We start from the raw sequence: 14,101 nt of genomic DNA on the forward strand, positions 1-14,101 counted from the left end.
AGGAGAGGTATTGACAGAGGACTGTCAAACAGATGAATGGTGTGTAAGTTAAAATGATCCAAGTATTTGGTTGCTGTTGCCAATTGGTGGCAAATATCATCAGTGTGGTTTTTAAATATGAATAAATAAATAATTTTCTTAGGAGTTTTAGTCAGTGGAACTGAACATCTGGACTAAGGATAGTTTTTATGAATATGCTATGAATACTGGATACAAATTTTTTTATAATGTCAAATTATCAGACATTTTAAACTGACTGTAAAGGTCTTAATGCAATGATTATATTTGCTTTTGTGCATGTGTCGCTCTCAGCAGTTGGGATTTGACTGCTGTGTCTTTGAGGAAAAAAAATAACTCTTTATAGTAAAAAACTATTTTTTAAATGGACATCTAAAAACCACATTTGTTTTCCTCAACATTTCAAGAGCAATCACATTCTGAAGGCACTGTTTTTCATACAAAATGTCAAGTCAAGAAGCCTGAATAGATGTGGTCACATCATGATGTCATAGTCCTTCAACAAGCTGTAATTGTCATCATTATAAATACCTGCAGATGTGTCAGTATCTCTACATAATTGCTCAGTGTGAATCCATGACAATGGACATTGTACTCCTGTGTTGTACTGCTGCTAGTATCACAAGTAATTTTGAGTAATCCTGGCCCAGGATTGGGCTGAATGGTTGATCTGTAGTGTGATTTTTTGACTGACACAAGATTTAAATAGTAGGCTGTTGACTCTCTCCTGTCCTGGGATGCATGTTTGCATGTGTTAAATAAGGATGGTAACGTTCAGTGAATGCCTTAGGTTTGTGCCTTTGCCTCACAGCACTTTACTTGACTGGCAAGGAAGAATTATCAAGTGAATTCTTACTTGTGCTCATTGGAATCTCTGAGTAATGTGACCTAGATATTTTTGCACCTGTCGACTTCTTGTCTTTGAGACCTGCCTTCACATTAAGCTTTAGAAAAATGTATGCTGGTGTGTAATGATCCTGTTGAGCAAAAGAAGAAGGAAGCAGCTCATAAATACTGCAATCTGAAGGGCCAAGCTGGCCTAAGAATGTTCCCCGTAAAAATGCTTTTGTGTTCCTTTTAAATTATAAAGCTTTTATTAAATGTTTTGAAAGAGGAAGGGAAGCATTGGGGTCATTTTTTACATGGTTTCTTGGAGTGTAGTGATTGAAAAATGGAAGCAGAACACGTAAGGATTTAAGAGTCTGGGCTTTAAGGATTTTAAGAGGCTGTGCTGTGGAAAGTAGAGATTGGACTCCTTGGTTCTGAGCAGCAAGGAACATGCATTGGTGTGGCTTCTGAAGGAAACACTCCATCTATAAGGCCATTGCTTATTAAAATGGCAAATGTTCTCTCTTTTTTTTTTTTTTTTTAAATCTGAGATATCCAGCAGTTAATGTTTCTCAAGCAAGTTTTCAAATGTAAATGTTTCAGGAAAGGTAAAAAATGAGAAGTGTCTAAAGTATGAGGTAAGGTGTTCTTCTGTGATCCAGTTAGCATAGAATATTAGGTGAGTGTTAATGAGACCACTTAAGTGAGTGTTAATGATACCACTGAGTCATGCTGACAGCTTATGGTTTCCAAAGGGATCTGAACATCATCCTACTTGTGTGATTCTCTCCTTTGTGCCTGTTCTCACAGCCTTGCTAACACACAGCCATTGCTAAGTCAGTTTTTCCCACTGAGCAATGAACAAAATAATTCCCTTATTTCTTTCTTGCCAATTCAGGGAGGTGACGTGATTCATCATGAGCTTTCACAATGAAAAAAGGAGGTGGGATAAAGTGGCAGGAAATGCAGCGTGTGACCATCTCTTTCACTGCTACTAAGCTTTTAGATTGGCTCAGTTATCTTGTGAAGCCTCATCTTTTGGATTTGGTTATGGTGGTGCTGGCTATCCTCACAAGTTATTATCTAAATTCGAAGTTACTGATCACTTGGGAAAGACTAGTGAAATAAAGTCATTGTTACAGGTTTACTGACAGTTCTTGAGCCTTCTTACTTCTTTGGTTTTCTGTGATTTTTACAGCAGTGTTTTTAGTCTCCATTTGATCATCTCCTCTTTCCATTGATGCTTCACCTTATATACTGTTCACACATTTTCTCAGTCTGTTTTGTATGCTTCAGCTTTTGTTCTCAGATCCTAAAAAATTAATCTCCAAGATTTCTCCTGCAGTTGTGATAAGTGTTAACATGTACTAAGGTTGGTGTTACAGTTGCACTGAAATAACACTTAGCTGTTTCTGAAAGTGTCATTTCATTCCTTTGCTGGCAGTGTGTTCTTACTTCTTCACTTGGCACAGCTTTGGTGTTTGTCTGATACTGTGATGAGCTGGTCTGAGGAGACAGGCAATAGAAAATCACGGTTTTAAGTTCTTCTGGCTCTGTCAACCAGCTCCCCACAGGGTAAAATGAACACCAGGCTTGACCTAAAAATAAGGAACCATAAAGACACAGGCAAAAGTTTGTTCACAGGACTGCTGAAAGAGTAGAAGCTGGACCATCTGTTTTAGCAGCAGTTGTTGATTAGGTAGATATAGCTGCAACATCACACCACATTGTTAAGGCAAATATATTGTTGCTTTTGCTTAAAATTGAATGCATGAGGATGATCTATCATAACTTTTCTATCCATGAGATTCTTCCACAGAAAAACTTTTCAGCCCTTTCAACTTTCTTCCTCCCTCATTAAGAGTTCTAATATACTTTCATTGGCAAGTGTTTGTATTACCAATGTTTTCATTCTCTTAATTTCCCTCAAATATTTTTACGTTAACCTTGTCACAAATGTATGATCAAATACAGCAGTACGTTAACTATTGCCTAAACATTTAAACCAGAACTGCAGTCATCACCTCTAAACAGTCTGTTATTCTTCAATAAGAGGTTGCATTTCTATTTTCTCTGCATTTTAAGTTCGCAAGGGCTGGAATTCCAGTTTTTCTCAGCATCAGTAGTTTTCATTTCTCTGTAAAGTTAAATTGTAATTTTTGCTGCCAACTTTGCCCAAGCCAAGTAGAAATATCAGATAGAGCTTCCTTTACCAAGTAATTGGTTGTTCAGTTAGTAGGCATCTGGAGGACCAAGGGTGAACCTTAAGACACTGTTTTATGTCTTCATTAGTACTTATTAAGTTGTGTCTTTTTTTAAGGAAAAAAAAGCAGCTCCAGATTTAATAGCTTTTATTTTTCTTAAACGTGAGAAGTTTCTGCTTAGCATTTGTCTGTTCATTTTGACATGGTTGGCAGTTTCCTCCTGCATTAATAACTAAGCAGAGCAGCTTGCGAGCTGTTACCATTAAATTGCATTTACGTATTTGTGCTCTTCTGAGTAGAACGTTTTGCTTTTTAATATGCTGTTCTGTGGCATGTGTCATATGCCTTTCTGTTTTATGACTGAGAAAAAAAAGGCCCAGTTTATTTATCATAACATTCATGCAAACCCTTTAATACATATCTTTTTTCATTAGGATCGATTCCAGTTAAACACTGTGGCAGTTTTTCTTATCCAGCCTTTTCTGTCCATTTCTCCTTTATAGACATTTTAGGTAGTTACTTAGCTTCACAATGGTTGGAAAGGTATTTATTAAAAAAAGAGTTCACCAGGAAAGTTTGAAGATGAAAATTGGAGAGGAGTGACAAGTAGGTTAAAAATACCAAGTCAGTCTTTCGTAAGGAATGTATGTGTGTGCGTGTGTGTGTGCGTGTGTGTGTGTGTGGATGTGTGTTTACACGTAGAGGGGTTGTGTGTATGTGTGTGTTTTTATTTTTGTCTGCATTTATCTGAGTATCAAATATATGTCTACATATTTCTAAGTATTGTTTCATGGCTGGAAACAGCTTTAAGTCAGTATAATTTGTTGTTTCCTACTGTGTCAGCATAGAAGAGAATGAGTCCGTATGTACAGAATTTGTCTTCCAAGACATGTAATGTATTTTTTTAGCAGTAGGGTACAAAAGTACCCTAGGATTATGCTCTTCAAAAAGGCTCTGTAACTGTATGTTTCTTTGTGGTGGTGTTTGCTCATGTGTTGTATGTGTGAATAAATTTAAATGTTTATCAGAATATAAGGACCCATTCAGAAGCACAAATTTAAAGCCAAGCACTGTTCAAAGGCGATGTCAGTTTATTTTGGGAATACAATTGTATTGCAATGAATAAAGGTAATATCATCTATCCAGAGTGTTTAGTTCTTGGTATTCTTAGCAGTAGTCATTCAATCAAAATATTCTGAAGCCTTATCCTAAGGAAGTTCAGTAACTTCACCTTGAATAGCCCTGTTGGAATTTGAAACAGATTTATGGCAGAAACTTGTGTTCCAAACAGCTGTCATGCAAAACCATTTAGAAAACCCCTGAAAGTCTGGTGAACTCAGAAATCCATTGTGCCTGTTGTTTTGACTTTTTTTTAATTAAGATAATACATCCTTCCAGGAAAACCTCTAATGTAGGTCTTTAACATAAAGCCATAGCTAAAATAAACTGATGCACTTGGTCAGTGTGCCTTTTAAACACAGGGCTTAAGGACTTCAAATTTATAGCTCGCCTTTCCTGTGGAATTACAAATAGTTTGATATCGTACGTCAATGGAGGCATAAAAGTCATAGAAAACAAACCAGAATTTGGACAAGGATCAGAGAGTGAGAGAAAGAGTCAGAATGAGAGCATCTGTCTTATGGTCTTGGATTTGATTTAAAAAATTTAAAATTCTGTCAGTGTAATCTCTCCAAAATAAAGTTAGGCAATGCAAGTTTGTTTCCTGGCAGTAGCTCTGTTTCCACTATCCAGCATATGGGACACAGAGGGTGGGTCCAGGCTGCCTGGGGAGAAGCAGAGCAAACTGTTCCCCCTGCTGCCTTCCAGGGCTGGAACATTTCCCCCATGTTGGGGATGCTCGTTTCTGATCCACCCTGGCCTTTTCCTATCTCATAAACAAGTTAATCTTAGGGAAATAACTGGAAAGGCCTTGGCTTAGTAAAATGAAGATGGAGCCTATTGTGCAAAGAGTAACAGCATTCAGATTACATGTACCAAATTTTATACTATGTGTTTAAATGTTATCATTTGAAAAACGGTTTATGTGAATGATTTTGCTATTTTTGATGGGTTTGTATGGCAGTGTCGACTCCAAGTGGAAAAATAGGTGGTCTGGAATGAAGAGTATCTTGAGTGAAGCAGTAAAAGGAAGTGGGAAGGTGTAGATATTTCATACTCCTTAATGGGTGGGTGATATGATAGTATGCATAAGTCAGAGGTGTGATCATGACAGATATAAGTAAAACAACCTCAGAAAGTCCAATTTTGAGTAGAAGATGCACTGAAAGAAAAAAAAAACAACCCATCTTTACTTTGAAAAAATCATATACTATTGAGTTGCTAATGCTCCATGTGACAGTGGATAAATACATACATTTTGATCTGACAGCACAATTTATCACAATAATACTGGTAGTTTAACAGGAACTCACCTCAACCATGCTTTGATTTCTTGAAAAACTGTAAAGTTTCATTAAAATACTCCTTTTTTTCTTTTCTATTTTCACTTCCTTTCTAAATAAGAACTTCTCTGCAGCTACTTTGCAAATGCCAGTTAAATCATGAGTTTTAATGTAGTATTCAGAGAGCTTTTTTTTGAATAAACAGCATTTTATTAATTGTTTTCCATTTTTTTTTCTTCTGCCTCTCATTTCAGAACGGTTTGATCACCACTGTCCCTGGGTAGGCAACTGTGTGGGGAAAAGAAACTACAGATTTTTTTATATGTTTATTTTATCTCTGTCCTTTCTGACAGTCTTTATATTTGCATTCGTTATCACCCACGTCATCCTTCGTAAGTATGCTGATGAAATCAGATTACGTATGTAGCCATTTGCTTGAGTTTTTTAAGTTAATATTTTGATCATTCAGGGTTTATTTCTTTATTATTTGTTTATTTGCCTTTTCTCTGAAGCTTCACAATCCCCAGTGAGTCCCATTCTGGTCTATAGTAGGCCCCATTCATAACAGTCATTGACTTAGCAGTAGCTTTTAACTTAATACAGTGTTAATTTTTTTAATTTTTTTTTTGTCCTTTTATGGATGATTTATTGGAAAAGCATCACACATACTGTATGTCTAAGTATACAGGTAGTATCATTTACCCAAAGAACTGTTATGTGCTTTTTCTAACTGTAAGCATGGGTCACTTGCCATCCAGGCAAACAGGTAAATTACTAGGAAATAGGTTGGAGCTATACTTTTGGTTGTTTGCTGTTTAATTTACATCGTTCTCTACCTTATTTTTAACACACATTATTTTCATTTGCATAGACATTCTGAGAATAACCAATTCATAATGAAGTGAATCAGATAAATATTCAGGAGTTTGAAGTTGATTTTTATTTGTGTTCTGAATTGCGTTTGAGGTCAGAACTCTTTTGGGTGTTGTCTTTTTTTTTCCACACCCCTAACAAATTTTGCTGGCTCCTATATGATGATGATGATCTCATTTATGGTGACAGGCTATATGACTTGTCTTTAAAGATCTTTTGTATGTTGGAGTTTTTTAACTCACTATCATAGGAAACTTCGGAATGTTTTATTTTTTTCACTAATTATGTAGGATATTGCCTTGAAAAGTAGGTCTAACCATTTTGGAAATGTGATCTTTTTATTTCTTTGTATTCTGTATTACAACACAAACCTGGTAGAAATAATAATTTTAGTATTTAAGACATTTATAAAGCTAACTTGACAATGGTAATATTAGAGAATGTTTTCCTGAAAAAAACATGTTAGATTGTGCTCTTCTAAATTGCTTACAATGTGCTGGGAAAAGCCGTATTTTAAAAAGCAGAACTCGTGGTTTTATTTGTTCTTCACAAAAGAATGATAAGAGCACTGTGCAACTCCCTTATAGCTCAGAAATCTAGTTCATAGACTAGAACTGGTGTGCCTAATTTTGAGGGAGTCTGAATAAACAAGTTGTTCTCACTAACAGATACAGCATTTCTAATACCACTTTAAAAAGGGAAAAGTAGATGTTGGAAAAAGAACACTTGCCATTAATACTTAAATCCTTGACATTTATCTGGGCATACACACAGATATATATATACACACATTTTATATACATATATATATATACTTTTTGCATTAAGAAGAAGAAAGCGTGTTTTTTTCTGCCATCTTACCTTGCTAGAGTTCAGTAATTGAAAACATTACTAGTCTGACAATGTAAAACTACTTTTGACAGTAGTCTACCTTCATTTCACAAGGACTGCAGTGCTTTTCTCTTTAGTTTTCAGCATATGAATTACCAATATTATGTCAATATTTCATGTACTGTATGTCAAGTAGGTTTATCTAGTGGATTTTAACCTTACAGTGTCCATTTCTAAGTATGATTTAGACAAAGAGCAGAGTAATTAATTGTGCCTCTCTGTGGTTGAGGAACACTTCAGCATTGTGTAGGTGTTACAGATACTGTATAGTAAATGTTAAATGCTAAGCTGTCTACCAGCTGCAAAATATTCTTGCTATGGAGGTTTGTCTACCTTGGATGAGACAGGGAAAAACATCCTTAAGTTCCAAAGTTTAGTCAGTCCTCAAAGGCAATGGGAGCAGGTATGAAATGCAATTAGTTCCTCGATGTTTATTTACTACACTGGGGCTTCAAGCCCAGCTTTCAGATTTGTCTTCTGTAATCTTGGCAGTGTCCAAAAAAGAGTTCTTTACAAATAAAGTTTTCTTATCACATTGATCGCTCCACTCTGTGCCTACCGTGCTTCTAGAAGTCCTCATATCTACCTTTCTAATAGTTACCACTCAACTATTTGTGTTCTGTTTTGCAGCCCTGTAGTAGTTCAGCCAATGCTAACCATTTAGCAGGATTCTTAGTTACTTAATCTGAACCTTTGCACTTGGCATAGACTGCTTTTTGTTAGTGTGTCTGAAGAAAGTCTCAGTTATTAGACCTGGAACTATGACCTTTCTACAGTGTTTCAAAGTCATACATGTACATTTTCATAAGACCTGACAAAATTATTTTATTTTAATGCCCCTTGATTTGGACAGATTTTGAAATTTGTATATTTTTCTAATACATCTTGCAAGCTGGCATTTTATAATTTTTGGGAGGCCTAAGTGGTGATGTGAGATACATCTTAACTTCTGAGGCATACATTGGAAATTTGCTCTTGCTAGGATTAAGAGTGTGTGTACATAATATCTTTGAAGATCATAAAACTCATTTTAAATATCAAAGGTATTGTCTTGCAAGACTTTCTTCCATCTCATGGAACTGAACGCATTTTCAGTAGTAACAGTGTCTTTGTTCAGAGTTACTCATCTCTGTTTGAGGCATCAGTATTTCAACTGTTTGTTGCAGTGAAGAACCCTCCCCTTCTGATGTTTTGGTCACACTGCTTAGAGGAGTGTGACCAGCAGTAGGGTGTAGAGATCACACCTACCTGCTGACATTGCCATTAAGGAACCTAAAAAACAGTAGAGGAGGTAGAGGAAGTTCCATTAGTCCTGTACCTTGAGAATAAGAATCAGTTATGAGAATCTGAAAAGTCTCAGAAATACAAGGTAAGTAACTTTCCTTTTGTAATGGCAAACAGTAAATTGACCAGATAGATCTAGAGAATATTTTTTTATTCTTATAAAGACAAGATTCTTCTCTCCATACAAGTCTTCAGATGAATTTAGCTAAGTGGAAAATCTTTCTGCGGGAGGACTTTCAACCTGATGGATTTAAATCAGTTATGTTAGATGGTAAAATTCAAACTATGTGCCTACAGTGTGTCACATTAAGTTAGTTTCTACCGAAGATTCATTTGCTGCAACCAGGAAATTGTCAAATCACCCTTTTTGACTACTGTCTCAGGGTTATGGAACCCAAGTGCTTCTGCACTCTGCATGCTTTGCATCTCTAGTTGAATAGCTCATGCTTCTCTTGAGCTTTTTTCAGCTAGTAGATTGTGTTTTATTTGTCAAGGGGCAACACTAACCTATTAGAAAAATCTTCTATGTAGGTGCATAGGGTGCATAGGAGCAGGATTATAGTCAAGAAAGCTCTGCTTCTGAAACAAAGGATGGAAAGTTGAAAAATCTGAATTTATAGGATAAATTTTCCAAGTCAAAAAGTTACTTTGAAAAACAGTATTTCAAAATAAAACAGGAGGTTATAATTTTTTGTTTCCATATTAGGTCTGAAAAGAACAAGAATAATCGGAAATCTTGTTCATGGGAAAGTATGCGTGCATCAATGTGGTATGACTGAACAAATATCCTGCAGATGTTAAACCTTATAACTTACTCAGGTTTTTTTCAATGTTGTTGCTGCTGTGCAGCGTATTCTCCTATTCATATTAGTAAATCTATTCTATGATTATTTGATTATCTTCAAATATTAATTGTTTTAACTATATGAAAACAGCCTGTAGCCAATTTCTTACTCAGGTAATTTTGTGTTCTGTTTCTACAGGTTCTCAACAAACAGGGTTCCTCAATGCCCTGAAGGACAGTCCTGCAAGATATCCTTTCATTGAAACAAATTGCTGATTTTGTTACAAAATAACATCTGAGATGTGGGTTTGCTTTTTTTTTTTTTGCTATTGTTGGATATGTGCTTTGGGACTTTATCAGTTAATGACTTCATCACTTCCTGCACAATAGGATTTCTTGCCACATGTTGGAGGTAGGAAAGAGACTATAGCCCAGCGTGGTTTTTATTCATCTTTTGCAGAGCAGTACTCTTGACAAAGATCTGTAGTTTCCATATGGGATGAAATATGCTTCATATTTTGTGGTGAATTTCATAAATATATCTTACACTATGCTCGTGCTGTGGTTTCACTTAAAATATTCAATAATTCTCCTGGTTTTACGTCCAAAAGTATCCAAAATGGCTGATTCTTTTCAGGATAGAAAAAGTAGATTTTGGAACAACTGAAACCATATGCTGTCCTCAAAGAGTTCAATTCCTGAAACTATTCTTATGTTTTTAGAGTAGTCATTTTCAAATATTAACTTCTGTTAAACTACAGAGCAATATGTAACTTGCGTACACAGGGACTATTATTGTTGTTCAACCTGGAGAAAACAAGACTCTGGGGAGATCATTGTGGTCTGTCACTATATAAAGAAGTCTCATAAGAAAAACAGAGAGACTTTTTACCAGGGCCTGTAGTAACAGGACAAGAAGCAGTGGTTTTTAACTGAAAAGAGGGTAGGTTTAGGTTGGCCAAAATGAAGATGGTTTTTACAATAAAGGTTGTAAGACACAGGAACAGGGTCCCCCGAGATGTTGTGGGTGCTCCATCCCTGGAAGTGTTCAAGGCTGGGTTGAATGGGGCTTTGAGCAACCTGGTCTAGTGGAATGTGTTCCTGACCATGGCAGAGGGGTTGGAACTGCATGATCTTTAAGGTCCCTTCCAACCTAAGCCATTCTGTGGTTCTGTTTTGTAAATGCTCCATGTACTATTTGTCTCTTCATGAGAGCTTTCTGTATATTTTCTATTCAGTGAGAATGGAATCAGAAAGCAGCTAACGTAATGAAAAAATGGGAAGCTGACGTAACTACTGGTTAATTTATTTCTTACATTTCTGTACAGACCACAGGCTTCCTGTTCCTTATGTATATATTTTGAATGATTTGTGTCTGAATAAACAGTTTGCACTTCTCACAAAGATACTATAAAAAGAATTCTTTCCCTTTTGTCCATTGTGCCTCACAGAGTTTGCTTTTCCACAGAAGAGTAGGAAGAGTCCTTCAGAGTTGTGCGTAGAGACCTCCCTTTCCAGATAGTTTTCCCAAGTGTCAAATTCTGCAGATAAATTTTTTTTGTGTTTTTATTCATCAGGTAGAGTCACTGAGCTGTAAACTCCCTGTTTAAACAAAGCCATTGTTCGGATTTTTTTGTACAAATAATTTTACAAATCACAAACTTTTCTAAATAGCATAACCATAGCTTCCAATTAAAATAATTACAATCAATTCTTGCAAAAGGTGATTCTTTCAAACTATTTCCAAACTGAGAATAGCTTTCAGTTGTCCTTAAATCAAAATGTGATCACTTATGCACTTAAGGATTTTTTTGTACAGGAGCAATGGGCTATTAATTCATAATCGGTGTTCAGAGATGTGCTGCTTTGAATGGCTCAGTAGCGCATCTTCTAGAAATTAAATTGTCCAAATACTATTGGAAATGCTGCTTTGGAGCCAGTCAACTCAGGCACAGAGAACATTGCTATTTCTATCTTGCTAACAACCCTGTGTGAGATATCATATTATGCTAGAAAGATAATTATACTATAATATGCTAGTAAGCTATACTTTATGTTGAGCATATATTGGGGTTTTGTGTTTCTCTTTAATTAATGGACTCAGGTTTAATTAGTGGAGTCATGTTAATTTAACATAAACCACACCTGCTGTTCTAGAAGTCTTTTTGGATCTTGGTGTGGGGAGCTGAAAAATGTCCCTTTGTGTAGTGAACTGAAAGAAATTCCCTTTTTTGTCAGTATGAATTACTGTAGGGAGGAGAAATATACTTTTCAGTACCTTTTTGAGTGTAACTGTGGTGAGGAACATCCTATAAGTGGTGTGTTTGGGTTGCAGGGAGCCCTTCTGCCTCTAAGGTTCTTATTATCTGACCAGGTGAATCTTCCTCCTCGTGTGTTCATTCTATCCAACAGTGCTTGTCTACAGCCTTCTGTACTACTTCTACCCTCTCAAAGCCCAGTTTGTATTGTGCATAATATTTTGGCCTGTTTCCTTCTTTTACATGTTCTGGAACCCTCTGCCAACAGTCTACTTCCTTATCCATTCTTTCTCGTACCCCTCGCTTTAGCTGTGGCCATTTAACAGTCAGCTGAGTCAGAGTTCCTGTCCTGTGTTGGTTTGACTTCACATAGTTAGAGGAGGAGACGAGAGGGAAAGAGTAGTGAACATGTTGCTCAGGAATGAACTTTGGTCATCCTGCTGCTTTTGGAGAAAATTTGCTCGAATGCAAATGTCTCTTTTCTGGCTTTAAACCACTCTGATTGGAATAGGTTGTAGGGAAAGTTACACCGGGACTTCAGGTGTTTCCCAGTTCGTTAGGGGAGAGCAGCTCTGCAATAGAAAACTCTATGCTGTTAACTAACATTAGGATTTTTCATTGCAAACATGTCCATCCATGCATTTTGCAGTCTGTGTCTCTGTGTAATGGTGAGGAGCTGTCATATTTCTCTTCCATTGTTACGTTCAGGATGTTTATTCTGTGTTTTAAGGCTATGTCCTTGTTCTGGAAAATTTTGACTTGACATTGTCTTGGAAAGTGACTATACTAAAAATTGATATGGTTAATGTACAGATTATTTTTATCCTCTTCCCATCATCTTGTTCCTACTGATTCATTTGATCTATATCTATGGGAACCAAAGCTCTTTCTGCTGTTGATTTGTGTTCCCTAAAATAAAACCCAAAAACCTATTGAGTGTTGTAGAAAAATAGCGTTCTCAAAGCAGATGTATTTTGAGTTCATGGCTATTTTGTGTAAATAAAACTATATATAAATAAAAAACTATAGCAGGAAGCTTTCTATAGAAAGTTCCTCTTTATGTTTGCTTATATCAAGTTTAGAAGCAACTTTATTGTCTTATTGCTGAAACAATGATTCCTTTAGAGTTAAAGGAATTATATAAGCTCTAGTGTATGCAATATTGAGTGCTGACTGATTTTCCTAGTATACCAATCTCACTTTTAAAGCCTAGCTACTTCTTTATGGGTATAACATTTGGGTTATACAGTTTATAATGAATGAAAATACAGGTCGTTTGAAAAGTTGTAGTGATGCACACAAACGTGCATGTGCACACCTTTGCTGCTCTCTTGAGGTGAGGGTGTTCTTGCTGTACATGTACCTGTGCCGCTCCCTTTAACTCACAAGTGAGAACACCCCTAGAGCTCACATGCTTGTACCTTGAGTGCAAGTCCCTGTACATTGCATCTCATACTGACAGTCTGCTGTTTGGATGCTGACTACTCGATGTTTGACAGGGATGGTGCTGTCTGGATGGAATCTGTCTGGGCTCGACAGATTCCAGCAGATTTACCTGTGGCTATACCAAACCAAGTTCTGACTGCTGCTGTTCCCACTTCTGTGGGAACAGGAGTTATCTTTCTGCCATTTTTTGTGATTTGCTTATAAATCAGACTGATGTCTTCATTAAAAAGTCTACTTGTAATTCCTCAACTAGTGTTTAATAGCAGCACAGTGAGCTGGGAGTTGATAGGCTTCCTCTTTAACATAAGTTTTGGGCGAATGCTGCTGAGTTTTGAATATCCAATGCCACCGCACCTATTTAGACTCACAGGTTTAACAGAAGTTGCTTTCCAGGCCATTTGCCAAAGCTGGGCCACTCAGGCATCCCCACAGTCGTAACATAGAATATATCCAGTTATTAGGGGGACTTGAAAGAGCAAGTGAACTTTATATTTTATTTGGACTAGTGCACTTCAGTGCTAGTGTTAGGATGCCTATCAGCATCTTAACTTCAGTAACAGAAGAAAAACAGGAGAGTCTAGCAGTTAGAACATATGACTGAGATGCAGTTTACTCAGTTGTTGTTGCCATATGTATGAGCAGAGATCTAGAACCCTTAGTCCTGGCTGAAGACTCACACTGTGCAATAAGTATTTGAACAAACATATCTGTTCAGTTTTTGGTGTTCAGCTAGCCTTGGGTTACTTCTCTTTTGTCTTTGATCTTCCCCTCACCCCATCAAAACTGTTATTTACTGTTACTTATCAATTTGCCTGTCTTAATACAAGTGTGATGACTCTTACAGGATGAACATGAAAATTTGAATTTCAGCAGTTGAGTAGTTTCTAGCCTTTTTCAATTTGCAAACCCTTAAATATTTGCTGGTGTACTATTCAGTGGTCTATACAATAAAACCTACTGGCAGTAGTCTTGCTTTTCTGAGTTTAATTTTTGCTGACCCCTTTGAAGTACCCCAGAGATCTAAAGGGACTTGTGGATTACCTGGAATTTTGTGATTTTTAAGTACTTTTTATTGGATTTTTTTTCCATTTGCGTATATTTCCTTGACTTTCA

At 36.5% G+C, this 14,101-nt stretch overlaps 1 protein-coding gene across 6 annotated transcripts in view; it reads left to right on the top strand.

Annotated features, from left to right (window-relative positions):
• Positions 1 to 14,101, top strand: part of ZDHHC14 (zinc finger DHHC-type palmitoyltransferase 14) — a 96,687-nt gene that overhangs the window by 69,358 nt on the left and 13,228 nt on the right. For 5 of the 6 annotated variants that reach the window (XM_064649234.1, XM_064649235.1, XM_064649232.1 and 2 more), the window contains exons 4-5: positions 5,707 to 5,844; positions 9,484 to 9,532. In XM_064649234.1, the coding sequence (XP_064505304.1) occupies positions 5,707 to 5,844; positions 9,484 to 9,532 (187 nt within the window). The remainder of the gene's footprint in view (positions 1 to 5,706; positions 5,845 to 9,483; positions 9,533 to 14,101) is intronic. The other variant, XM_064649236.1, reaches the window with a different exon arrangement.

This window comes from Pseudopipra pipra, chromosome 3 (assembly GCF_036250125.1).
Source record: "Pseudopipra pipra isolate bDixPip1 chromosome 3, bDixPip1.hap1, whole genome shotgun sequence".
Classification (NCBI taxonomy): Eukaryota; Metazoa; Chordata; class Aves; order Passeriformes; family Pipridae; genus Pseudopipra; species Pseudopipra pipra.